General features: G+C 36.8%; 1 protein-coding gene across 2 annotated transcripts in view; it reads right to left on the bottom strand.

Moving 5' to 3' along the window:
• Window positions 1–1,042: 1,042 nt before the first annotated feature.
• The window catches only part of TTBK2 (tau tubulin kinase 2), an 81,176-nt gene continuing 56,204 nt past the window's right edge, over window positions 1,043–26,014 (bottom strand). Inside the window, exons 7-16 of one of the 2 annotated variants that reach the window (XM_072429076.1) lie at window positions 24,948–25,013; window positions 24,528–24,620; window positions 23,778–23,903; window positions 23,394–23,551; window positions 21,763–21,979; window positions 21,068–21,279; window positions 17,534–18,125; window positions 16,385–16,633; window positions 9,835–11,030; window positions 1,043–9,202 (exon numbers count right to left, since the gene is read on the bottom strand). In XM_072429076.1, the coding sequence (XP_072285177.1) occupies window positions 8,719–9,202; window positions 9,835–11,030; window positions 16,385–16,633; window positions 17,534–18,125; window positions 21,068–21,279; window positions 21,763–21,979; window positions 23,394–23,551; window positions 23,778–23,903; window positions 24,528–24,620; window positions 24,948–25,013 (3,393 nt within the window). In that variant the 3' untranslated portion in view covers window positions 1,043–8,718. The remainder of the gene's footprint in view (window positions 9,203–9,834; window positions 11,031–16,384; window positions 16,634–17,533; window positions 18,126–21,067; window positions 21,280–21,762; window positions 21,980–23,393; window positions 23,552–23,777; window positions 23,904–24,527; window positions 24,621–24,947; window positions 25,014–26,014) is intronic. The other variant, XM_072429077.1, reaches the window with a different exon arrangement.

Here is a 26,014-nt window from a genome sequence, read left to right as displayed (position 1 = left end):
ATTTACTGTATGGTGTTGTGATGGACTGCTCAGAGGTTTATAGTGCTGAACAGTCATAACTCCCAAGATCATGGGAAGATTCTCCCCAAACATATGTGCACATAATGCAATGAGATTGTCTAGCTTCATTAAGCACCCCATCTATGATGTGAAAAATCCTACTTATTCAATATTCATGGAAATATATTTTTTTCTCACCAGAAACACTTCTCCCAGAAAACACTTCAGGATAATTGTATAGTCTTAAGCGTAATAGGATGAAGCAAATCTGAAAAGGCAACAGAAAGGTTATTATCTGTACTTTGTCTTTTTTCATAGGAAACACTTTTTTATTTTTTTTTTACAAATTTAAAACTTCTAGAGGTAAGTTACATAAGTAGGTTTGTCTGGCATTTATGAGGGGTATGTCAAATGTTAATCATCCTCCTTGTGTCGATTTTTAAATTTGTACGAATATATACAAGTAATGTAAACAACTTAACAATTTCATGTTTATGTTACAATCCATATATAAAGGTTAAAAAAAAAACACCACAAAATAGCTATATGGGTTCTTCTACAACAATTATATGTGTTTTATGCTAATTTGTAGTCTCCAAAAACATTTGCTGCACAGACGTATTTGGTCTGTGTATTATCCTAAATTTAATAAAAACAATTGGTAAAAATATTTCCTAGTTCATAATAAAATAAATGAATATTGTTCTGATAATTGCATCTAAAAATAGAAGTCAGTTTCAACTTAATGACATATTGTAGTTGCTAGTCCTGATGCAGATATATCTTCCATTTTATGTAGATGTATGTATTCTGGAATTCTTTATTTTAGTAGCACCTGCGCCGACAGAATTCACTGCCTATGTTTCACGGTTTCCTTGCTCAGTCACAAGTACACACACAGGACTGATGTGTCTGCTGGGGTGAACTGGAACTATTCTTAGCTTTGTATAAAAAAAAAATCTGATCTGCAATCCACTAAAGTAGCAAAGGCAATTGTAAAGTAAAATTGTCAATAATTCATAAATAAACACAAACACTAATATTGTTTTCTTTTGTATTTTATTTCATCTTTACATGTTCTGAAAAACAAAGCATGTACCTGAATTAATGGCACCATTTCTCCCATGTGCCTGAATGTAAACATCTGTTTACAATTCCAAAGATATCTCATCTGGGATTGAGAACACACTGGACTTTTCTATTATATCATATAAATATGGTTGAAAATAGGATTTCCAACCCTTTATCTTTCTGCACTTATAATGCATCACAAGGCGTCCAAAGCATTGGCTGTGAGCATGGAGATGCATTACAAGCTTACATTGCCACAAAACAGCAGCTAATGAGTAAAAGAACATCATGAATACAATAAAGCAGCTATTACAAAAACACTGTCTTCTATCACAGTTTGCCAACTATTATTGTTAAATAATAAAAAAAGTATACAAAAATTAAAAGAAAGTGCATTTTAAACTTTTCCTCTGGTTGGCTGAGCAACATCTTTTGAAAAAATGCTAGCTCAGTTTGTGGAAAAGGGGTTAAAGTACCCTAAAAAGATTACTAAAAAATAAATAAATAAAACAGGATACTCAAGTTATATGATGTCTTAATGTAGACCTATACTCAAATGCTAACTTAAAGCAGTGTAAACATTCTCCCAAGGATTTCCTTTTTCAACCCTAACATTACAACTGGACACAATGATGCTGTAGGCATTGCTGGGAGGAACTACTGTGCACAGCAGAGGTTGTGCTATGCAAGACAAGTGGTAGTGGCTTTGGTAGCTCATATATACTATAACAGTATATTTTCTATATACTGTTACACAGTCTTCTGCCAGCTGATGAAAGGGTCATTTTAAAGATTTGGTCATGTGACCAGAACTCGAAGAACAATTTATGCCTTTTATCTACTATTTTATTTTAATACAGAGAAGGCTCTTACCATAGATTTAAAAAAAGTATGTAAACCCAAACACTAACTTAGGTATAATATTGCTGCACAAGCACCCGCTAACCTTTATTGCTGTGTGATTTTTTTTTTCATTCTCATATTACTCCAATTGCCTTCCAATTCATCAGTGATGTTGCTACCCTGTTGTGTGCTTTCCCTGTACAGATTCAGGCACAGGGTGCATGGAAACCTATTCACTAATGGGAAGTTACGGAAGCTACGTTTGAAAAACCTGCAAGCTCAATGCCTCAGATATTTATTTTACACAAGCAAATCAATTTATTCATGGGGATTGCCTAGTCAATATGGTATTGCTATTTTACAGTATGAGTTTACATCTGCTTTAGGTTACATTTTTATATAACTCCACTTTATCCAACAAAAGGGAAAAAAATCATGAAATTTGGGACCAAAATTTTTCATTGTATTTACATTTTTTATAATGAAGCCAAGAAGGGAAATTTCTAATATACCATTATTTTTTGTTTAATTTTGTGAATTTAACACAGGATACTTTAGAAACAGAACAAATGTGTACCATACTTATAAAGGTTCAGACTTCATAAAATTGGATTTAAACTTTGGGCAGATTCTGAATCACCACAGTTATAAAGCCATGAAGGGAGTATTACCTGTGCTGCCTTCTCCATAAGGTGAATTAGGTAAAATAAAAAATGGGCTTCAGACATGTTAACTTGATAGCAGGATATTTAAAAAGGTGTGTCATTTGATCCACTGCACTACATGGACAATGTGTGTATAGAAAACCTGTACGTACTGTATGTGTTTGAAAAAGTAATATTTGGATACTGCATGTTGTTCAGGTGAGATTAAATGATTACTTTGGAAAGCATCTTTGCTGACTGTGTTATAACACAGCTACTGTGTGACAGGCAAGAACAATATGTATTTGGATAAACTGCACAGCTTCTTTCAAACTACTTGCAGCTTTTGTCAAGAAAAAATGAAGTTCAAGAAAGTTGCAATTCTAACGGAGGTTTTCTTGTCCAACCATGTTGACCTTTTATCATACTGCGTGCTCATAGCAAATGACTAGAAAGAGCAGTCAGCCAGGACTAAATGGAAGGAGTAGTACGATAGGAAAGAAGCATTCTCTGTATAGAATACTTACACACTGGTCCTGTTAACACCCTAAATCTTTATAAACTGTAGAGGGGAATTCAGTATTTTATATAATACATTACCTAAAATGAGTTACATTGACTTATTAAAATAAAAAATTCTCGGGAAAATTTAGGAACTGTTCTTGATTGTGTTTATAGAATAATGACAAATCAACATTGGCCACAGTTGTTAAAAGCTCTATGCCGGTACCGCAAAAGCTTTCTTTATTAAATATGCAGCACTTGACTATGGGTTGTAGCATTGCGAATATGAGGCATTTTTCAGGATACTTGAGCATTCATGGAAGGCCGAATATACAAAGATTCTTTATCTCTAACTTATGTTTCTTTATTTTATTTGATTTGTTTGTTTATATTGTATACCCTGATGTTTCGCTTTCTGTATATTTCTGTGTTTGTTCTCTTTTTTATTGTGATTGGAAATACCTATTTACATTAAAAAAAAGCTCTATACCATTTCCTAATTCCAATACATTTCCTAAATCAAAGAAATTCCATTCTATTTGAGGTTCATGGCATATGGTAATGAACAGTAAAACATTTAGGCTTCTATATGTTGCCATCATGATATAGACCAGTATTCAATATAAAGAGGCTCAACATGATCTACAATGAATATTTGTTTCAGTATTATATAAATCAATAAGTGCTACATAAAAACCATAAACAAAATACTAAATCCAATACCTCTGTTTGACGAAGATGTAATGTGGCTTAAAAAAGCCCTTCACCCTAAGCTCTGCAGCTCTCTACACATTCCCCCAACAACTTATGATGGAACACCTATGAGCTGATTTTGTGGATAGAACATGACATTGTGCTTAAAAGTGCACATTTCACCACACATTAAAAAAATGCATGGCAATGCACAATTCACAGTGCAGTGGGAATAATTTGGAAAGGCCAAATGCATTACTCCTGCAGTTGCCATTACGTCATTGTGTTTAAATGCATTGATTAAAATAAATAAAAGTTAGTGTCTGTTTTTTGTGCATTACCATACAATGTGAAAGGGCCCTAAATAATATTTGGCTAGTGTAGGAAAAAATGGAAATGGGTAAATAACCCCTCCTAAAGGAAACCTTTCTTGAAAAGAATGTTGCAGCCTGGAAACTAGCAATTTATTTTTAAAGTGTTTTTTTACTTTTGCATTAAATCACGTAAACTTAAGCTCTGTAACCTAAAATGACTTGAATAATTGATAGCTCAGATATGGTAAAGGATTTATACATTTAGTTCATCCTTTTTATTTGTACTTATTTTTCCCCCAGTTTATAGCTTTGCTACATGAGTGCAGTGTATATATTGGGCATTGTAAAGATCACAATAATATGCAGCATATGTCCAGAAAAAGTGGACATGCTTCTGTATAAGGAATTACTGCCCATGGCATTACATGGTAAATGGGTTGGATGGTCACACTGGGTCAAGAATACTCTGAACTTTCAAATGTCAATGGGTCTAAAGACAGCAGCCTGATCCTCAATTCAACCTCTGTTCATCAAAGGTTACCATGGCTGCTATATTTTGGGGTTTTTGTCCCTTTTTTCAACTATTTAAGAAAGTTGTCCGAACTCTTTGAAATAATTTCACTGTGTAGCTTTGCATTTTACAAATAAAGAATAAATTTTGGATTTTGAGGCATACAGAATGCTGCTTTGTATTGAAAAAGTCAACAAAATAATCAATACAATAAATAGATTTTTATCAGGAAAATTTGAATTTATGATCAATCCATGGCCCCTGCACTGGTATTCAAGACCATTACTTAAATAGGCACCCTCAAAAATTGGAGGGACATTAATAAATTGAAGAAACTTGTTAAATAAAAATATTCTCTATACGAACCAACTTTATGTCATACACTGTAACAGAGCACATAATATTCAGAAAACATTTAAATAACCTATAATACAGTTAAATAAATAATGTACAAAAATATACATAGAAGCCAAAGTGGTTGAAGAAAATATTGCTAACCCTTCATACGTGCAGTGCAGAGAATGTATTTATTTATGAGGCAGTACTGGAGAAAAGAAAAAAAAAAAAAAAAAACTTGCCATGCTCGGAAAAATCTGCACATTTGCGTATATGAAAGGTCAAAACATTTTCAGGCACACAAAATAAAAGCAATCTACAGATGTAGAATGAGCACATAATACATCTTCCCACGAATATATATATTATATATATATGTATAAATATTTATATATGATATAATTTACTATTTGGGCATGCAATTATAGGGATAGAAGTTACTGTACAGTATAATACAAAGTAAAGGGCTGAAGGTATAGGGCTGCAGCTTGTTCAGGACAGGGTAACCATATAAAAAAAGACACACATTGTCAGCTATATTAATATCCCTTATACCCACAATGCTTAATATGACTGCAATGTTCCTCCAGCACAGCAGAGGTTAAAAGCTTAGGGCTACACATGGACACAAAATGTTTGCAAAAAACAACAAAAAAAAAATCCCTTATGTATCCTAAGGTGGCTATTTTCTGGCAGCAAAAAGCCCCCAATGAATTGTGCAATGCGTGAAGTAAATAGTCTTTTTTTCCAATGGCAGAGCTACATGCAATCACTGCATATCAGTACATATATACAATGCTTTGCTTGCTCTGTGAAAATGTAGGAATACACAAACATACATTCAAAGCATCTGCCCCTTAGAACATAATTGTTCACCCTTTGTCATATTTCTCATCCCAATCTTTCTGCTCCGAAGCTACAGTTTTATAAGCCTATATTCTAGTTTAAAGCACTTCTTTCATGTAATTGTATGGTATACTACCAATTGCTAACTTAATTGTACTCTGAGGCCTTGCTTACTCAAGCAGGGTTACCATTCAATTTGCTGCTTTTTTTTCCAGTGCATTATTATTTCACATTAGGATGATGAGAAGTGCTAAAATTCCTGCATGCAGTATTCTGCTAATATTTTCCTTCAACTGAAATTTGAAGCATCCGTCAAGAGTTACAAACAAGCAGTTAAGCACTGAAATCTTAGGAAAAGGCAAAATGTATCCACCAAAAAAAAGTGCTAAAATACATTATAATCAGCGCACCACTCTTGTGAACACAAAGGACAATACGCTAAGAATTTTTAGGTCCTGCTGGTGTGAAGAGCCCAATGCTACTTCAAACAGGTAAAACAGCTTACAATACAAAGATGTTCTTCATCATCTAATCCACATAGGTTTAACTCATTTTATATTGAATATTTCAGTAAAATTGAATGGCTGCAATATTACACCTTTCAATTTAAAACCTTATCTTTGCTTATAAAAAGGTAATCCTAATACTAATGACCTTCTGTATTTTACGCATTAATAAACTACTGATCATTTACTAACCTCTTGATTGTAGATGGAGCAGGAAGTAGAACACTCCCAATTATCCAAGTGACTACATATCATTGACAGTGCTCAACCCAGAAATTCTTATAAGCTGGGTGGGAAGAAATTGAAGGCGGGTGGAAGCCCTTGTATTGTGACCCAACTCATCAGTTACCACCCAAAAACAGCCTGGTAGTTGCTGAAAAGTGCCAGGTGGTGCACCCGGCTAAAAGGGGCTGGGGAGAACATTGTTGCATACGAAAAATAGATCATCAGAGTATACCTTAAGTAGAACATCAAAATGTTTAGTAGATCCTTGCAGATAGGCCACAGAAGTTATATAGCAAATGGTAATTTTTAAATGTTAGCTTGAATTCAATTCATTGCAGGTGTCTTTGAATGTGAGCAGATGTTGCCTGTGTAGGTAACAGATGCTACAACCGTCATCCTTTGGCTAGCCCTTCTCATCCTTGAAAACAGTACCATCAAGTCCTGAGAGATGATCCTTTAATGGACTATTTTAGACAGCTGTGTATATATGAAGAGGACTGGAGTTTGATGGCAGTAATGCATATTTACATAATAAAAAACCTATTTCAAAATAAACCTCTAAAAATCGTAAATATTAAAAATACATGATTACCTGTTCTAAAGCCCCATACACACTTGCAATTATAGTCATTGGAAATGATCTTTCACAATCCTATCCAACAACTAAGCACTCCACAATGCATGAACCATGATGTACATACACCACCATTCTGCTTATGCAGAGGGGGAGGGGGGAGAGTGGCAGAGCAGCAACCCTCTGCGCGCTCTCCCCCTTCCCTTGCATTACGATTGATCGTCGTTCATCGTCCGTAGATCCGCCAGGACAGACGTTCGGACGATGAACGACACTTCAGATTCTCGTCTGATATTGGCCCTTTTCTCGTCCGATATTGGTCGATTATCGGGCGAGAACCATTGGAAGTGTGTACGTAGCTTTTGAGTAATGTTTAAAGCAACGATCTGGTATCTTGGTAAAGGGAAGGTCATTTATTGCAAATTCCACACTTTCTCAGAAAATGATTCAGATTTTAGTTACATGCAGTTATCAGCATGCTGAATCGAATTATGCAATTTTATATCTTTTATAGGAGTGCTGAGATAAAAAATGCATTATGGTAAAATTTCTGCAGCCACTAAGACAGCCCAAAAATGTCACTCTTGGTGATCATTGTGTCCATCTGCAATAGCTATGGTCCTGTGCATGGGGGTGGGAGGACAAACAGCTAATAAAGTCCTCCCCCATCCTCATCTGACTCCACAAGAGATATAAAAATTTATAAAAATCTTTTTAGGTGAGCTCTGTAAACTAAAATTGTTTTGGGTGGAACAGGCCTTTAAGATAGGGATCATTTGCGCAAGATTTAAATCCTGAACCAAAAAAGTAAACTACCTATTTGTCTTTTGGGTTAAATTAGTTTAGATGTAGTCTAAATGTAGTGTAATATGTAAATCACTACAGCGTGAATCAATATTTTTACTTGATTTCATTTTCTAAAATTAAGCAGCATAAACACCTTTTCAGATTAAGCTATCACTGCATATTTGCTCTCTGTATCATTTTAATAAATAAAGTACAATAGTTTTCTGGAAATTAAAAAAGCTGCTTTGTTCAATATACTCTGGAAATGACCAGTAAAGCAGGAATCGTGGCAATTACCAGATGATTATTGACCTTTGGATCAGTACAGGAAACTTCTATGTTTGTAAAGAACAGTATACATGCAATACTTTAAAAACTCTGGATCAAAGCTAAATTATCTGTGGAAATCCAGTAACTGGTAAATAACCTATGCAGGCAAGACCATAAATTGAAAAACTGAGAGAAAAAGCTTTAAAGTATCATTTTCAAATGCATCAAAGACTTTGCTGCCTGCTAGTGATACCAACTAAATTATCCATTGTGATGCTATCTGCCAATATCTGGAATGTTAGAAATTGTGTACAGTTTATGCATGATCCAGAAAACGTATACTCTGAACAGGCAGTGCAGCTGCTCTAGCACTGAATCACAGCACCCCATCCACTTTCCCAATGGCAAAGACCCAGATTGTCTTCAGTCTCTTATTATCCCTCCTATGACAAAGACATGACTCAGGGCATTTAAGTCAATCTTCTGAACATAAAAAAAACCAACACTGATTTGGATTTTTAAAATATACAGCAACATACACAACATGCATTACAAGAGGATATATTACTGCTGCAGATAAACCCAAGCCTGGTTACTATCTGCTCAGTTTACTGGAAACTTTGCTCTCCCGCACAGAGGGCTTCCCCCGACTGGTTTTGCTACTTGTTGAGTGATGACCACTACCTGGTCCCTTGGATAGATTCTTGCTTTGTTTACTGCAACAATGATCCTGCTGACAGGACCTTCTTGAAGAAGAAGAGCCAGACAGGCTGGGTGGAGACTTGCTACGGCCTACATATGAATTTGAGCTTTTGGGCTCATGGTGGTGGGGTCGCCCCATTCTCGAAGAGGAAGAGCTGTTGGTTCTAGGTAAAGATGAACTACGTGGAGAACCACTTGGGCTGCGACGGGGAATGACGGGGCTCTTGGGAGGCGTTTTAGGACTGTGAGGTGAACCAGGGCTTTTAGACTGGGAGGAACTACGGGGCTTTTGTGATCCATTCTGAATTATCTGAGCAAGACGGGACAGCAGGTCTGAGTCAGAGTTTCCACTTCCCAATACCTTGTATCGGCGAATTCTGCAAAAAAGCAAAGATGGTTCAACAATTATAGGAACATCCATAAAAAAAGAAAGTTGTTACTAATGTATGCACATTAAGTTGTTGGGCAATAAAGTAAAGTAAGACTGATGAAAAATACAAATTAGAAAAAAAAATCTCTCTTTAGTGTAGTTACATGGTTTACATGTGCTTAGTTAAAGCAGTATACAGCAACAGGTTCACAACAGCTTAGTTTGATTTTCCCTTCACTCCTCCTGGCATTCAGTTCAGCTGCTAGTGGTGAAGAGATAGGACTTTGTAAGCTTCAAGAGAAAGAAGATTACATAGGAGTAAGGACATACAGGTCTTCGGGACCAAATCATGATTCTAAATCACACCAATATGGAGGCATTCCCATTATTTTTATGTATTCTACATACTGTAAAGTGCTTTAAAATCCAAGAGCAGAGTGGGACCCCCCCATCAGAGCTATGAAGACATGACAGCTCAAAAGAACCGATTTTGCCACCTGTGTGTCCAAAGGTACACAAGCACACATAAGATATTGATAGACCGACCTTTAAAATCTACTAAATTATGAAATTGGCTATTCTGTATTTTTTAAAATTTATCATCAGTTTACCGAAAACATCACTGTTTTATGTACTTACCGTGCTTCCACACCAGGTCGTGTGGGTGGCTTTCCAGGTGGGGGTCTAGGAAGAAATGGAGTTGCAGGAGCACTACTGATCTGATCATTACTGGTCCAGGACACAGGACGGGGAATTTTGCTTTTTCTTGACTGAAGGCCTTGAGGTGCAACACTGCCATCATCTGACTGTCTGACATTAGAATCAGAGACAGTTCTAGGAATGAAGAAAACCTCTTTGTCAGACAAACCTATAGCTGGTGGTGAGGTTTTTTCCTCCAGTGACTTGTCAGAGGCACTTGAGAAGTCACCAAGCAATGACTTCTGTCGTTTTTCCATTAAGAGTCGGACAAGATCTGTCTGATGAGCTTTTTTCAGGAGAAGCTTCTCCTTAGCAGAGATAGGAGACGAGGATTCTGAGGCCGAGTCAACCTCCTGAGCCAGTACTGGAATCCGGCTATGTCTGGTGGAAAGCGGGGACTTGCTGCAATCCTTTCTAAATTGTGGAGAGCCATCACTCAAATCAAGTTGCTCTCCATTTTTTAGATTTGTTTGCTCATTCTTTTCTTGTTCAAGAAAAATGGACAAATTGGTCTTGTGGTCAAGGAAGCCATTAGCATCAACACTGATCTGTTCTTCATGAAAACCATTTTGCTGAACCTCCAGGGATTCCCCTGCTGCTGTAAAGTCAACCATATGCTTATCTGAAACTACTTCAGTTTTCACAGTTTGAGAATTTGTATGTTCATTTGGCACAGAATGGAAAGTCCTAGTCTCAGCAGGTTGATTTATAGCCAGCGTACCATCAGAAAACATGCACTGCTCAGGAGAATGCCCATGTAGATGGAAGCCTTTGTTTTGTTCCTGCATACCTTCAAGGAAACCAAGTAGAGAATTTGCCGGAGACATTACAGGAGTCTCTAAACCTTTCTTCTCAATCATTTGGTCCCTCCTATTAACCAAGTCTTTATGGCCTGAATCTAGGGATTTGACACATGCTTTTTCCTGGTTTGTTTTGTCTAAATCTAACGCTAAGTTTATTTTGTTTGCTAGAGTAGCAGCAGGGTCATCGGATGCACCACATCCCAGTAAATTTTCTTGTGGTGACAACATCTCTAAGACATGGGTGTCTCGATCTCGCTTCTCTAAATGAGGACCACATGGGAAGCTTTCAGAAGCAGACTGAGTAGATGTCACTGAAGGCCGAGGAATGGTCATCTACAGGAAGAGAATTAAAATATGGATACATAAAGCAAGTAAACTCAAATGATTTTTCAAAAGAAAAAAAAAAATACAATCTTCCTTTAATATTATTATTTCCTTCTCTGCAATTGAAGTTTTTATTGTCATCATAAGTTCTACAACTGATTTCTCCCCACTGCTGACAACAAAACATCCAGCCCCATTAAACCTGGACATTTTTATACAATGGTACCAATTCTGCAGTCATTTGTAAATTTTCTGCATATGGTATGGTAAAACATTGCAATATTTTTTTTACAACATAATTACATTGTGTAGGATAATTTAATGTAATTTTGGTATGTGATGTGGGCATTATAAGGGAAAGGAAAACAAAAAAATGCATAGTTTGAGCTCCTTAGTACTGCAGTGTTCAGACATGCCTTTTCTTCCACCATATTGAACCAATGTTTAGGCACAAGAAACAGGACAGCAAAGACCCTGGTATCATTTTGTTGTTGTAAGCAAGCTTTTTATTTGCAGTCTACTACAGCTACTACTACTATTTAAAAAGCAATAAAGACCTTCCTAAAGGATAAAAAAAATGATGTCCGCAGGCATTATAAACAAACTTGAAATTAAGTTAAAGAAAACTAAAGCCTGGATTCACAATTAATGCTAAGAAAAAAAATTTATATATATATATTTTTATTTTAAAATAATTTAGTTATTTAGTTCTTCCCCCTCCCTTTGACTAAATGCCAGTTTCAGACTGGCTTTCGGAGGAGCAATTCTGCATGGCTTCCCGCAGCTTGCTAGCCGATCACTCTCACAGCAGCACTGGTAAAGAACCAGTGTCTACACATTTGACATACTGGTTCAAGTCACAGCCAACCCCATTCATTTTCTATGGGGCTGCTCCTGGAGAAGAGATTTGTAATGTGTCCTTAGGGCAGCAGTTATCTGGCATGAGTAAGTGATAAATGCACCACAAGTTTATGGGCAGTGTAAACAAAGACTCATAATGGGCATGCAAACTTTTGTTTATTTCATAAAGTGAAATAATAATATTAAAACAAAACTCCCAAGTAAAATTTTTATGATTTTGGATAGATGAAAGCAGGGGTCCCCAACCCCTGTTAGTGGTGCGTGGCTCTGGCCTGTGCACCCTCCAGCGGGGTCGGGAGAAGGACCCCTCTTGGGGAGGAGGACCAACCAGAGCCGCAGACCATGTCTGCCATACGCATCGCAGGCTCAGAGCGGTGGGCGGGTTGTGTCTCTGGACATAACCTGCCCATTCTACCATCGCAGATCTGAGCCTACCCCAGCCTATTGGAGATCCTTCTCCGGATTCTGCTGGAGGGTGCACCGGCCAGAGCCGCAGCCCACTACCGGGGTTGTTTGGGGACCTGGCATCATGACGTCACTCTGGGAATTTCCTTCCCCTTTGAGTGACACATCCCCGTGCATGGACAGTCTGGAGTTTGTGAGATTAGTGGTCTGAGAGCTCCCATAGGTTGGGGACTACTGGAATAAGTGAAAAGGTATTACCTGCCAAATTTTTGTTGATGTTAAAAGGGCTTATCATTTGCGGATATGGATAAATAGTGAATACTTAAAATATTTACCTGTCAACAGGGTTCCAGCGTCAATTCAGTGATATCCACCTGTGTAAAGAGCTAGGAACCTGGTCATGTGATCTCCGATGGAGGAGAGAATTAAAGATCAGCGAGTGCTGAAGGCAAAGCCAGAGCAGAATTTTCCTCCAGCTAAGGTTTGCACCTTTATTTAACCATAACAGCAAGACCACTCATTATTAGAGTGGTCACCAAGCAAAGGGTGTAAATCTTCTTTAAAGGTCTCTGTTACCGGGCATTTGTTTGTGTCAAAATCTCTACCTATACAAAAGTCTAAGGGAATATGAAAAGGCAGGTCGTATACACATCAGAGGTCATCTGCAGGTTAAAGTAAGGGGGAGCAACAAGAAATAGCTAATGTAAAAGTTACCAAAAAAGTAATGGAGGGCTTCTGGCTGATTAAAGAGACAATGTTACCAACATGCAGATATTTTATGTGGAATGTTCCTTTAAACTTGCTAGAAAAGCATTCCGCTATGGCTCAGCCCCTTCTTTCAACTCATTAAATAATTAAAAATAGCTGCTGAAAGAGGGGGATATTATAGAGCATAGAGTAAAAGCTCTAAATCTACTGGGGGCTTCTAAAATCACATAAGATGGCAGCTCCCCGAAACGGCCCCAGGATTTTGTATTTGTGTAAATGAGAGGCTTTTACAGGTAGATAACAAATGTTGTTGATTTTAAGCAGAACTAAAGCTCCACTTTTGAAAATACATGTTCAGGTGGGTCATTATTGCAGAAAGGAAAGTACGATGTCCCTTTTGCAATCATCTCTCCTACCTGCCTGATCACGCCAGATTTCTGGCTGCAAAGCCGAGATGCACGCGCAAAGAATCAGCTTTAGTTGCCAGGATACCTGGCATTGCCAGCTTCCACTGTGCATGCTGGGAATTAATAAAGTCCTGTCCAAAGTACATCAATCTGACCAATCAAGGTGGCTGAAGATCGCAAAAAGGAAGAGAAGAAAGAAGGTGACGCCCCCATGAGGAACAGGTTAGTAATGCAGGCTTTAGTTCTGCTTTATTCTTTAAAGAAACTATTTTGCTAGACCATTCATGCCAGCAACAATCATTTTTTTTATGCACAATAAAATTAGTCTACTTCTATCCCCAAGAAATCAGCTTTCCTTTAGTTAGGGCAGCTTACAATGGAAACCAGCAAGACTAATTGTTAGGAAATGGACACCAGCTGCTCTCCCAATAGACACTTCCTGGGGATTCTTCTCAATTGTTATGACAAAGCAGCTTTATCTTTAGCAGCTTGAAAAGTAACAAGCACTTATAAAATACTTTTATGGCTCACGGGTTCACCACTACACTGTCCGAGGGCCTTGGCATTTTTGGAGCAAAACCAAATTAAAGATGGGATTTTATTTTTACATAATTTACATAATTTCTGCAAAATGTTTTTGTATAGCTCTACTTCTCATGCACACATATGGGCAGCGATCTCAGATTGAAAATATGTGAGAGAGAACGAGAAAGCGGGCTTTTTTGGCAATATATCCTAAACACTGTATCTAATTTATTTAGGTGATTCAAAATGACATTTAATAATAAAGAAAAGCTGGATTCCAACAGAGATCTACTATGCTAATTCCTGACTGACTGCAGGCATCATGTCCTTACACCCCAACACAAGCACTGTGAAAAATCAGTTATTTATGGTCCCTAATCCTTAAAGTTTGATTCTGTAAACCATCACCCGTTCTGGAACTTTGGAACATTAAATATCTCATTGAATAAAGTATCTTCAGTATAACCTCTATCACTACATAAGCATGTCTTCTCTATCCCCCGAGGAAGCCTCTATAGGCGAAACGCATCCGGAAAGACAAATGATTATGTTGTGCATGTGATTACATCCTATATGTTTATCCAACATGGAAACTATATGTATGTATAATGGGAGCACTGTGTCTAGAACTAGCATAGTAGATCTCTGTTAGAATCCAGCTTTTCTTTATTATTAAATGTCATTTTGAATCACTAAATTAGTTACAATTTTTAGGATATATTGTAAAAAAGCCTGCTTTTTCTTTCTCTCTCACATATTTACAATTAACTTCAGGTTTAGCAGATATATATTATCGATTACCCCTCTAGTGAAAAACATTTACCTATTTCTCAGATTAAAGAGCTTGGTTAATGGAGGTATTTAACCTCTCCCTGTGACAGGCCATACATAATTCCTGAAATATATTGGAAGAATGGGCTGGGATGGTTGATCAAGTGGATAAAAAGTTTTATTTTAAATATCTCTAAAGGCATACTTATGTATTCAACATTTTAAAGCAGTAACATTACCAGAGATAGTAGTCATAAAAATATCACACAAAAACATGACACTATTTTATTACAACCACAACACTTAACCACAACCAAATCACTTCTTAAAACCAGAACCAACTACAATAAGCACCAGATGGAATAGCGAGCTATATGAGATGAAACATGCAGCTTGCAGCACTGAACACATGACATGAAAGCTTTAAAGGGGCAAAAAGGAAAGGTTTTCACATGAAGCTGAAGATGTAATAGCCAGATCCTGTCCCTGTTCAAAATCTGATGTAGGTAATGGTAAAGTATCTAACAACAAATTATTACAAGGCTACCAGAAGGAAAGCTTTAATAAGAGTGCTCTAAGGGTTGATATTAGTATTTGAAAAGGAAAGGTACTGTAGAACCCCAGTTATCCGGAACTCCGATAACTGGCACCCGACAGCTCTATCTTCTTGATTTCTCCCGCAGCCCTAGCGGAGCTGTGCCACGTATTCTGCATCCAAGAACACATACCACACCTCCGCTAGGGCTGCATAAGCAATCAGGAGAGCGGAGTTGTCAGGAGAGCAAAGCAGAGCTCCGCTGATTGCTCCACTCTGTGATTAGCTGAAAAAAGGGAAACCCTAATGGCGGCTCAAGCGTCATCAGGGTTTCCCTTTTTGGAGTCATTCAGCACTAGAGGTGAATGGGACAAGTCTCCCCATTCAAGCCTACTGCTAAATGGCTGAGAAACCTCAGTTTCAGAGTAACCTCAGTTAACCGGCATTTACACTTATCAGAAATCAGCCATTCCTCATGTTTGCCGGATAACTGAGGTTCTACTGTATATTGCTGAATGTTCCAGAATATTTTGCTGCACTGCATGTATCACCTTGTTTAAAATCCAATTAAGCAATTATTTTGATGAATTTTGGTCATCTATGAATCAGGGTAGTATATTGGAAAATTTAAGTCTTTGAGTCTGCTACCGTTCTAGTGATTTTTACCATTACCTAGTAAAATTGTACATTTTCAATGAGCATCTTGGCAATGAGGATCGACCTGAAAACCCAGCACAAATGCAGGAATTTAAATAAAATGGCAACTCTAACGATGACTAGATCTGTTGGGGGCAGATGTAGTGCCACTAATCACAGTGCTCTTGCTTGCCCATATTTTACAATAACTAGATTTGGATCTCTCCTTATAACCAACTACACTAATGGCTGGTAAAATACTCAATGATGGGGAGCATACTTTTTTTAGGTAATCAAAAGCCATTTGGTTTCTAGACCTATCAGTTTACTGGGTGTATGGCTTTACAACATAATGAGATATTTTAATTTCTAAATTGGATGAAATTAATCTGGTAATTACACTGTAGTCATTATAAAAATTATTTATCTTCATGTTTTACTTTTAATAACGAGGATACAAACCACTAACATGGATAGACACATGATTATTGGACTAATGGACATTAGTAATTCACCTGAGATTTTGATATTCGAATTACAGAGGGGTACTTTGTGCCACTATGGGGAGTGACTGGAAGCTTCCTGCGGCCAGCAGAACGGGAGGAGGAAGAGTAGCTTTCGGCTGACTGACTCTTGGGTATGCCAATCTCTCTCTTGGATGGAGACTCTGTGCGACCCAACTGGGATGTTATAGGGCCTGTGAAACGCATGGGACTGCTAGGAGGTCTTGAGGTAGAGGAAAACGGGATGTGGGAAGCACCAAGCTGTGAATATGCAATGAGGGGGAGGAAAAACAAAAACAAATAAATAATGCTTGCAAAGGCCATGACTTGTAAAACAAGTCATGGGTGCATGGCTGTATCTGCATTTTCTTGTAGAAGTTCTATTGAATAGGAATATTTCATGAAATCCAAGATTTTGTAACCATATTTTTAAACTAAAAAATGTTGAGAACTCATAAACCTACGTTCATCAGCACACAAACAAACTTCAAGCCTCCAGAATCATTCAGACATATCATACTGCCCAATTACCAATTCACAAAACTATGCCCATAACCATATTTATAATGAAATCAGAACCCAGATTTTATCTCTAAACAACCATTTTTTTAGTTGTAGATAGAATAGGTAAAGATTACACACTTCTCAAGTTTTAATGCTTTCAATGGCTGTTGCAGCGATTCCCCCTCATTTCCTGCTCTGGGGACAATGTTTTAAGAGACAGAAAGTATAGAAAAACCTGCAACAGGGAAATTAAATTCATCAACAAAAAAAAAACAGAAATGTTACACTGCCACAGCCACTGATTTATGTTCTCTGGATTAAATGTTCTTTCTAGTTTTAATTAAACAAGCTATTCTGATAGGCATTGAAAAAAGGAAAAAAAAAGAAATAAGAATCTGTACTTCTGTTAGCTTCGCAAAATGATATCTAGGACATAATGACAACATTCAATACTGTTAGTAGATGCTGTCTGTCCTCTCTTTGTATAGGGTAAAAAAAATTATTATCCCAATGGCTGATAACATCAATATTTTGCTGTATATTTAGAAAAGCAATTTAATAACAGGAAAAGCACGTTTTGAATGTTTAAAAAAATTAAGCTTTGTTGGGGGAGGGATTGCTTACTTATCAAGTTGCTTTTAAACTAATTTTTCTTACCGGGGTGATTGCTCCCTCAGCCTGAGCCTCCATTGGACTTGTAGGAGTCGCTGGAAGCAGTTGGCCAGCAGAACCTGACATGACATCCAGTTTGTCCATACATACACCTGAAGAAACCATAATGTCAAGTCCAACCCTTGGATCAGGATTAATATGACCGTTTTGGTCCGTCCAAGAGCTTAGTTTTGCAGGACCGTCTTGTGGAGATTCTTCCATCACCTGAAGCACCTCTGGTTCCTCATCTGAAGGGCTTCCCGTCACTCTCTGAACAGGATTTCCATTTGAGCCATAATCCTTCAAATCACGCTCTTTGTCCACAATGACCCACTCTTTGGAGTCAACCTCCTGCCGGCAGGAGCTCAGATTCACAGCTACAAACCCATTGCTAACAACTCCATCCAAGTGTTCTGGAGAGCTGGCAGAACCAGGTTTAGAACCCTCTGGCACATACTCCTCATCATAATGCCAGACATGGTCGGCATGCGTAGAAGCGGGAGCAACAAGAGTCTTTCGTGGTTGAGAAGGTGAAGGTGAGGAGCCGTCAGCAACTGGTCCCTCTTTTGAATGTGTCTCTTTCTGGACTTTTTCAGCACTTTGGAAAGCAAAAAAAAGAAATTGATTAGAATTCAGCCAAGGTGTCACATCAAAGTATTTTTTTACCCTGGTGCAAATAAACCACTCAAATTTGTTTAGTCACATATTATAACAGGAAAGCAAAACCTATATTGGCAATAAAATACTTGGAAAATATAACGCTTAAAAGGTATTCTCTAGTTAAAATGGAAAATGATAACCCTGGAGATGTATTTTAACAAAATCAAATGTCTTGCAAAAAAAAAAAAAAAAGAACAAAAAAAAAAGTAAATAAACTGGTGATACAAGAAATCCTGCTTGCGATGCAGGGCAGCTTTTGTTACACAGCACAACATAGATTTCAAAAAGTACACCAGTGATATGTATGAGAAGCTGCAATAAATGTTTCCGCAAAGGTTTAAATCTTTTGGCAACTTTGTATAATTAACTTTCCTAGCATAATGCCCTACCTTCTGAGAATTTCATTCTATATTGTGGTTTTGAAACAGGCAGCAATAAGGGGCCCCTAATTCTAAAAATTGGACTCAGAGTATCAGGAATTATGTGGATTTATGGTGCCTATATAGTGAACAATAGTGGAAGACTGCAGCTGTCAGAGTAAAAATATGAACCAAAAAGTTAAAATTGCTTTAAAAATGTTTGGTAGAAATAGTAGAGAAAGAGGAGGGAAAAGACATGCTTTTATAAGGTGAACTTTTTTTCCTAAAAACAGAAAATGTTATATAATTATTAATTTCTTGCACTAAACAGAGTCCTCCTGCGCTAGACCTATGCTAACAGGGGTTCACGGTTCTAAAGAATATGGAGTGGTCAAAACGCATTAAACAAAATATGATAGCAGCAGAATCTTTTTTTCCTTCCCGACGCGTTTCACCCCAGGGGGCTTCTTTGGGGGATTAAGGGACTTTTAAGCAGCTGCCACCGACTTGCCCGCACCACTTTTTCCCCAACTAATCAACCAACAATAATTTAGTGTATTCACTAACATGCCTTCTACAACTTCAGCAGTCTATCATATGTTCTTTGAATTGAGGGATCTGCTGACAGATCTAAATTGAAGAATTTATTGCAAGTCTTAATACACAAGTCACACATTGTACAGCAACCAAATCATCCCTATTTGGTTCAATGAATAATATTTATCTTCATTTCTGATATCTGAACAATTATAATCAATCACTTGGTTAGGAACACCATCCAGTATCAGACTAATTATCTTTATAACCACAGCGGGAGATTGAACACGTCTAAACCACCCTTTTTATTTTATCTTTTAACAATCCTCAAACATTAGCTGGCATCCAGCGTCTGTTCTATTTGGTCAAAAGCTTCAGCAATCTTATCAAGTCCCTTAATACCCTGACGAAGCCCCATGGGGCGAAACACGTCGGGAAGGGAAACAAGATTCTGCTGCTTAAACAAAATATTATATGTTTTTAGAGAAAAAGTCTGCCTATAAAAGCCTGTCTTTTCATTTCTCTTTTTCTACTATTTCTACTGATTATTTCAGGATGGGCACTTTAAGAACAACTCTCTTTGAATAATTGGGTCGCTTTCTTTGGGCGAACTCACTATTCCATTTAAAATTGTCTGTCTATTTATCAGCTTATAATATTAGGGTTAGATTAGAAGACATAATAATATCCCTATATGACCTAAAAAAATTACTGAAGTAGGGAAACTAAGTACAAAGTTTTTAATATTAACTAATTTACTAAAATAGATAATAATTTACTAGAAACATTGCAAAGTCATTTTAATGCAACACTGAAGTGATTTACAAATCAGCCACCAGAGGGAGATCAGTATTAGAATCATATACCTAGCCAAAGTCTGTGTAAAGGGGAAAAAAATATCTGGACAGGTGGGAAAGGATTAGGTCCCATGCTTTTTCCAGCAGTCTTTGTTACAACAGATATTTACAATTTATATTTAAACTGGTTACCATTGTCACAAAGACAAAGTAAGTAAAATCCTACATTTTAGAGTTGGCACATCAGCAAGAGGCGCTGTAAAATCTTGCAATGGGAACAAATGTTTAGGTGACAAATCTCTACCCCTATTTGGGGGATAGAGGGGTGGGGCAATTTCCTTTCATTTCCTGTTGCATCCTAAATTGAATCAAAATCCTCCTAGCTGGGAACAGACAGCAAAATTCCTTCCCTACTCTTTCCAAAGTTGGAAATATATACACACACACACTTTAATAACTTGACATTAGCTGTGCAGGTAATGGTCTGCTGTCAATAATACAGACCACACACAGACTTGTATTGTGAGAAAGAGCAGTAAATAGGAATCTATATGGCACTGCAAAGCCAATGTACATAATGAGCAAATATGGACGGCACCACATGCACATCTAAAGCACGTATAAAAATAGGGTCTTTGAATCACATAAACAAAATATGTTTATGTTAAGCTGATCTTGTTTTACGTTTTATTTTTTTACAGAATATCTCAAAAAACAAATAGTATGAATATTTCAACTTGAAAACAACTGCTGTGTTTTTTGGATAGCATCAGTAGCTGTCTAGTTCCACTTATTGCCTGTAATTGCTCTTGCTCAGTCAGGGCAAACAGAAATTGACTGCAACTGTCTCCTACCTCCCAAGAGGTATACTTACTAATTCACTTTCAATTGCTTCATTGTTAATATGGAATGGGGATCTGGGTATCGGGAGCATGTTAACTCCTTAGTTTGGTAGTGGTAGGGAAGAGTAGCCAATCATTAGGTCTAAACACAGCCACTAGCATAAATCAATATACACACTGTGTGTAAGGTAAGTTTACTTGAGAATTATTTTTTTTCTAAGGCTTTGTTTATTATCGTTTTTTTTTTTTTTTTTTTGAACTGTTGACAATTGACAATTACATTACGTTTTTTTCATTTATCCAGTTATGCCTTGGCCAAAAGTTAAATCATGGATGTTGTCTTACCAGTTCTCCAGGAACTTGTCAGCATCAGGTTTTGATTCCAAGGTCATTCTCTTCTCCAGTTCAAAGCTATGTATGTTGCGCAACTTGCGCAGGAGGGGAACATCTCGGTCGAGCTGTGCAGTTTCAGATCGTACACGCACAGGTGAGCCAAGACTTGGAGCATTATGTAAACCATTCACCTGGCCATTACTATGTTCTTCCTCAGTAGCAGCCTAAAAACAAAATAAAGTTGCATAAGAAATTTTTTTTTTATTATTCCTACTAATGTATCTGGAGAAAAACTGAAAAATTATCTAGCATTGGGTGTAGTTTAATAACGTTTGCCAGCTATACAATATACTCCTCTGACTTATATCCTTAGTTGATAGGTTATATTTCTGCTATGCTTAGGTTCCTAAGCCATTATGTCAATCAATATTGCTTCGTTACCCGTCTCCAATGCTCCCTTTAGCTAATGTAAAATATTAGAACATAACAGAAGCACAAAAACACAATTCCCTAGAAATTACCGTAAACTTAAGAATATTGCTCTGTAAATTCTTTCCTTCAATTAATCGTATTACCAAAAAAAAGGAAAGAGTGACAAGCTTTAACATTTAAAAGCTTTTTTTCTATCAGCTTTTCTTTGTTTTTAAAAATCCCTTTAAAAATTAAAGTAATAAAGACAACTGGACCACTTGTTAATGTGTAAATACCTTGCACAGCCCCATTTTAATCTTATTTCTGTTGGCATCCATTTCTTCCCAAACATCCCTCTCCTGGGGCCGATGATGACTGGGTGATCCAGGTATCTTTTCAGGGGAGACCATAATTGGAATTCCATTCTCTCCATCGCTGAGCTGTTCATCAGGAAACACTTCATCTGTGTTCTCACGCAGCAGGTCTCCAGGTATGGGTGTTGCATTAGCAATCCTGATAAATAAACCACAATTATTAGGTATTTACTGTACAGTGCTGCGTAATATAATTGTTGGTGCTTTATAAATAAACTTTAATAATATTGATAATTATTAGTTTAGTTTTTATGTTCGTAACAAGGAATAACACCTAAGGATATAGGTTTGTTAAAAAGTGGGTGATGGATACCTTGATTCTGAGCATCAATGGCAAGTTTTGGGAAATACAGTTAGGTCCATAAATATTTGGACAGAGACAACTTTTTTCTAATTTTGGTTCTGCACATTACCACAATAAATTTTAAATAAAACAACTCAGATGCAGTTGAACTGAAGACTTTAAGCTTTAATTTAGTGGTTTGAACAAAAAGATTGCATAAAAATCTGAGGAACTAAAGCTTTTTTTTTTTTGAGATCATCCACCACTGTTGACATCCAGGTCCTTCGGCCAGTGCTTTGTTTATTTCTCATGATGTACCAAACTGGAAATTTTGCCACTACTAATACTGTAGAAATTTCTCGGATAGGTTTTTTTCTGTTTTTGCAGCTTAAGTATGGCTTGTTTCACCTGCATGGAGAGCTCCTTTGACCGCATGTTGTCTGTTCACAGCAAAATCTTTCACATACAACAATTGATTTAAAAAAGTAAACCTGTACTATTGCTCAGATGTTCACATTAATGACAGTTCACATTAATGCCAGTCCCACCACTTGGACATACAGTCAAGTGAAGAACATTTTGATGAAAAGGGAAGAAAGGGAGAATAATGCTTTAAAGTATATAAACCTGTTGATTTGATGTTAAGCACAGTTATTTGGTGCTTTTAACAGAAACAAAGATTACGGCTGTTAGTAATTAAAATCCTTTTCCAAAGGATTAGTAAAAGCCAAATGGAAACAGAATAATCACAAGGTAAAATGCAACCTAATTCTGTAGCATTGTAGTAAATATTTATTACAAAATAACTAACATGACACAGGTGATCCTGTCTAACCAGATAAAAAAAGGCCCTAATCAAACCTCAAATTAAAGACTCTCACAAAGTCATGTTTTGCCTGACCTGTTCTAGCCATATAGAACAATAAGTGAGAGTCTGGCCTACGAAAGACACAGTTATTCTCTATGGACAGGCATGAGAATATCTTGGGAACTAGTTCCTAGAACAAGGCTAAATAACAGGAAAACACAAATTTTCTAATGAAAATAGAAACCCCCTTTAGGTTTTACAAGTGTCAGGGATCAGGCTCAAAGATAAGGCTCAAACACCTGATTATTATAAACAAGCAGGGTGCAACAGCTATATCAAAATTGCTCTATAATTGACAACTACCATAATTTAAATAAAACATTCAGTTTATGTTTTAAACTCCATAAAGAAACTTCTTGTTTGCAACATTGCAAATTTTTAGTTGTGAATCTTGATCCATACCCAATTGCAGCAGGGGTCAAGCGAGTGTGAAGTTGAGGCGTCGTTGATGTTGTTGTGGTAGTTAGAGAACCATCCAAGCCACTCTTCTCCCAATCAAAAGGGTCGCTTTCCACAACTCCATAGGATTTCATGATATTGTCAAAGACAGATAAGAGAAGCTGCAGAGAAACAAAGAAACAACAGGTAAATTCCAGGGATTTTTAGTATGTGGTAAGTGTGTCGATAATCATTACAATCTGTTCATTATACTTGAAATTGAAAAAACAGTACATACTGATCAATCAGATTAGAATATGTTTTACTTTAATCATATCCATTAGTATCGGTTTCTGTTACGTTCCTATTCAGTAACATCTCAGTATTACTAAACTCATGCAATGTTACCTGATAATCTGGTTTGGTGAAGTAATCCAAACCGCTGATGTGCTCTAAGAACACATAAAACTCTGGGGGAAGGTGCTTCAACATAAGGCGATGTTCATAGCGTTCTTTTATGGAGCCTACTTGTTCCTATAAAAACATATTTAGTGGTTAGGATGTACAAGAAAACAGATATTAAAAACATATATTTCATTGCCAATGGCATCTACCTAGCAGAAGACACAATTATTTTTGAAAGTGACAAAAATAAACAGCTAACTTAAAATTTGTTTTTTTTTTTCTTTCAAGACCATGAAAGGATTAGAACAAATAATTCTAAATATTACCTGCTATCTGGTATCTCTCTGTGTATTGGACAGATTTTCCTTCACTTATTGTCATGGTGACAACAGTGGAAAGTAGGTACCTTCCTGCTGCAGGTGTTTTGTGCTTGTTTTTGTAAGAGATGATTTCCTTTTTACCTTAATTCCTCTGCACCATTCCAACACCCTGGAATATAGGCAGACACTCTGCATCCTTGTGAACAATGCTGGCCTGCAGGTCTGGCATTGTGTTGATGACATCACAATTGTAACTGAGTGAGGAATACGATTTATTTTTCCGTAGAGAAAACATGCATTAAATCTTTGTGGTGTGGAGAGAATTTAAAGGTGAAAGTTTGTATCAAAAGATAATATAGGGCTTTGGACATATTTATGTTCTCCAATACTGCTCACCCTAAAATTGTTTACCATGGAAATCAAGCACATTTACCTTATCTTTAATTTTCCTCCAAGGAAGCTGTCCAACCACAAATTCAACCAACATGTAAAATAGGGACCACAGGTCATCATGTCGGCCCATCTCCTGAAACAATAGAACAAAAGTAGAAAGTAATGCAATTTGCTCTAAGAAAATAAACGTAAAAATCTGATAATCAATGCGACTGGAAAAAAATTTTCAATTGTCAAGCTGTACTAATGACAGCAGGCCATATACAAGCCAATTAACTTTTTTGATGGTTACCTAACCTCAATCAATTGCTAGTCTCACAAGCTTATTTGGTCCTGATCTTACTAGGTTTATGGTGGCATATTATAATATAATATTAACATTATAATATTATAATATAGTCAGAAGCTCCTATAATATTTAGCTTTTTTTAACAATACAAAATTAACTGTATCAGCTTACCCGATTCCGGTGTGCGTTGACAGAAGCGTACCTAACCGTTCCACGAAACCCAGCTACAGTACGAGGCTAGAACAAAAAATATGTAGTAATCATATTACATGGACACATTATATAAAGTACCAATATTAGTAAAAGGACTATTTTGTTTTTCAGTGCTTGAGGCAATCGCTACTGAAGGAGTGTCTGAAAAAATGCTGTAATGATACCACAGATATTATCAACCACAAATATTGTATACAATAAAAAGTATACACAATATTTTTTCCCAATTTCTATCAAAATTATCTTTATTCTTTTTAAGTATACAGTAGTAGCACACAAACTTTACTGATTGCTTTGAGGTACGTTTTTGTAAACTCTAAATGGATAATTTTAAATTTTGTGAAGCACTGTGTTGTGAAGCATTGTGTACCATAAGCCACCCTTTTTCATCTTTTTTCTGATCCTGCAAATGACATCTTCCTGCAGCTTCCTATGGTAGTGTGACAAAGATGCTGCACTGCTCCTGAATCCAGAGCAATGTTCCCTCTCTCACATAGGTTGTGCTCATGTGAACTACAGTTTATGAAGTCATGTTGCAGGCGGTTTGGTTTTAAGCACTGCCAATGCGGATTCACAGACCTTTAGTTAGTCATTCTGCACTTGGCCACAGCTTTTGGGGCTGGCAACATGGCCTTTGTAGCTGAAACCCTCCCACTGTAATCCGCAATGTCTATGAGGAGGAACAAACTCATAACAAAGCTATTAATGCTATATTTAACAGAAATGGTGGACAAAAATACAAAAGTTAGTTTATTATAGTTAGGGTTTATATAAACTATATATAATAACTATATCCCTCAAGAAAAAATACTGCATGTTGCTTGAGCTGCAAAGTCTTGCGACACTTAACAGCTCTAGTATTTTATAACCCCCTATAACTCCTGTATTTGATTTAGCCAAAGTTCGGTGGAGGAAACAAAAATGTTAAGAGTTAAGTTGGCACAGGGAGGCTATACACAGCCAAATCAATATAATAAAAGTGCATCCCATTTCTTTACTAGCCAAATCACAGCAAAAGAACAAAC

Source organism: Pyxicephalus adspersus, chromosome 12, assembly GCF_032062135.1.
Source record: "Pyxicephalus adspersus chromosome 12, UCB_Pads_2.0, whole genome shotgun sequence".
NCBI classification, from domain to species: Eukaryota; Metazoa; Chordata; class Amphibia; order Anura; family Pyxicephalidae; genus Pyxicephalus; species Pyxicephalus adspersus.
This window is presented reverse-complemented; position numbering and strand designations above follow the sequence as displayed.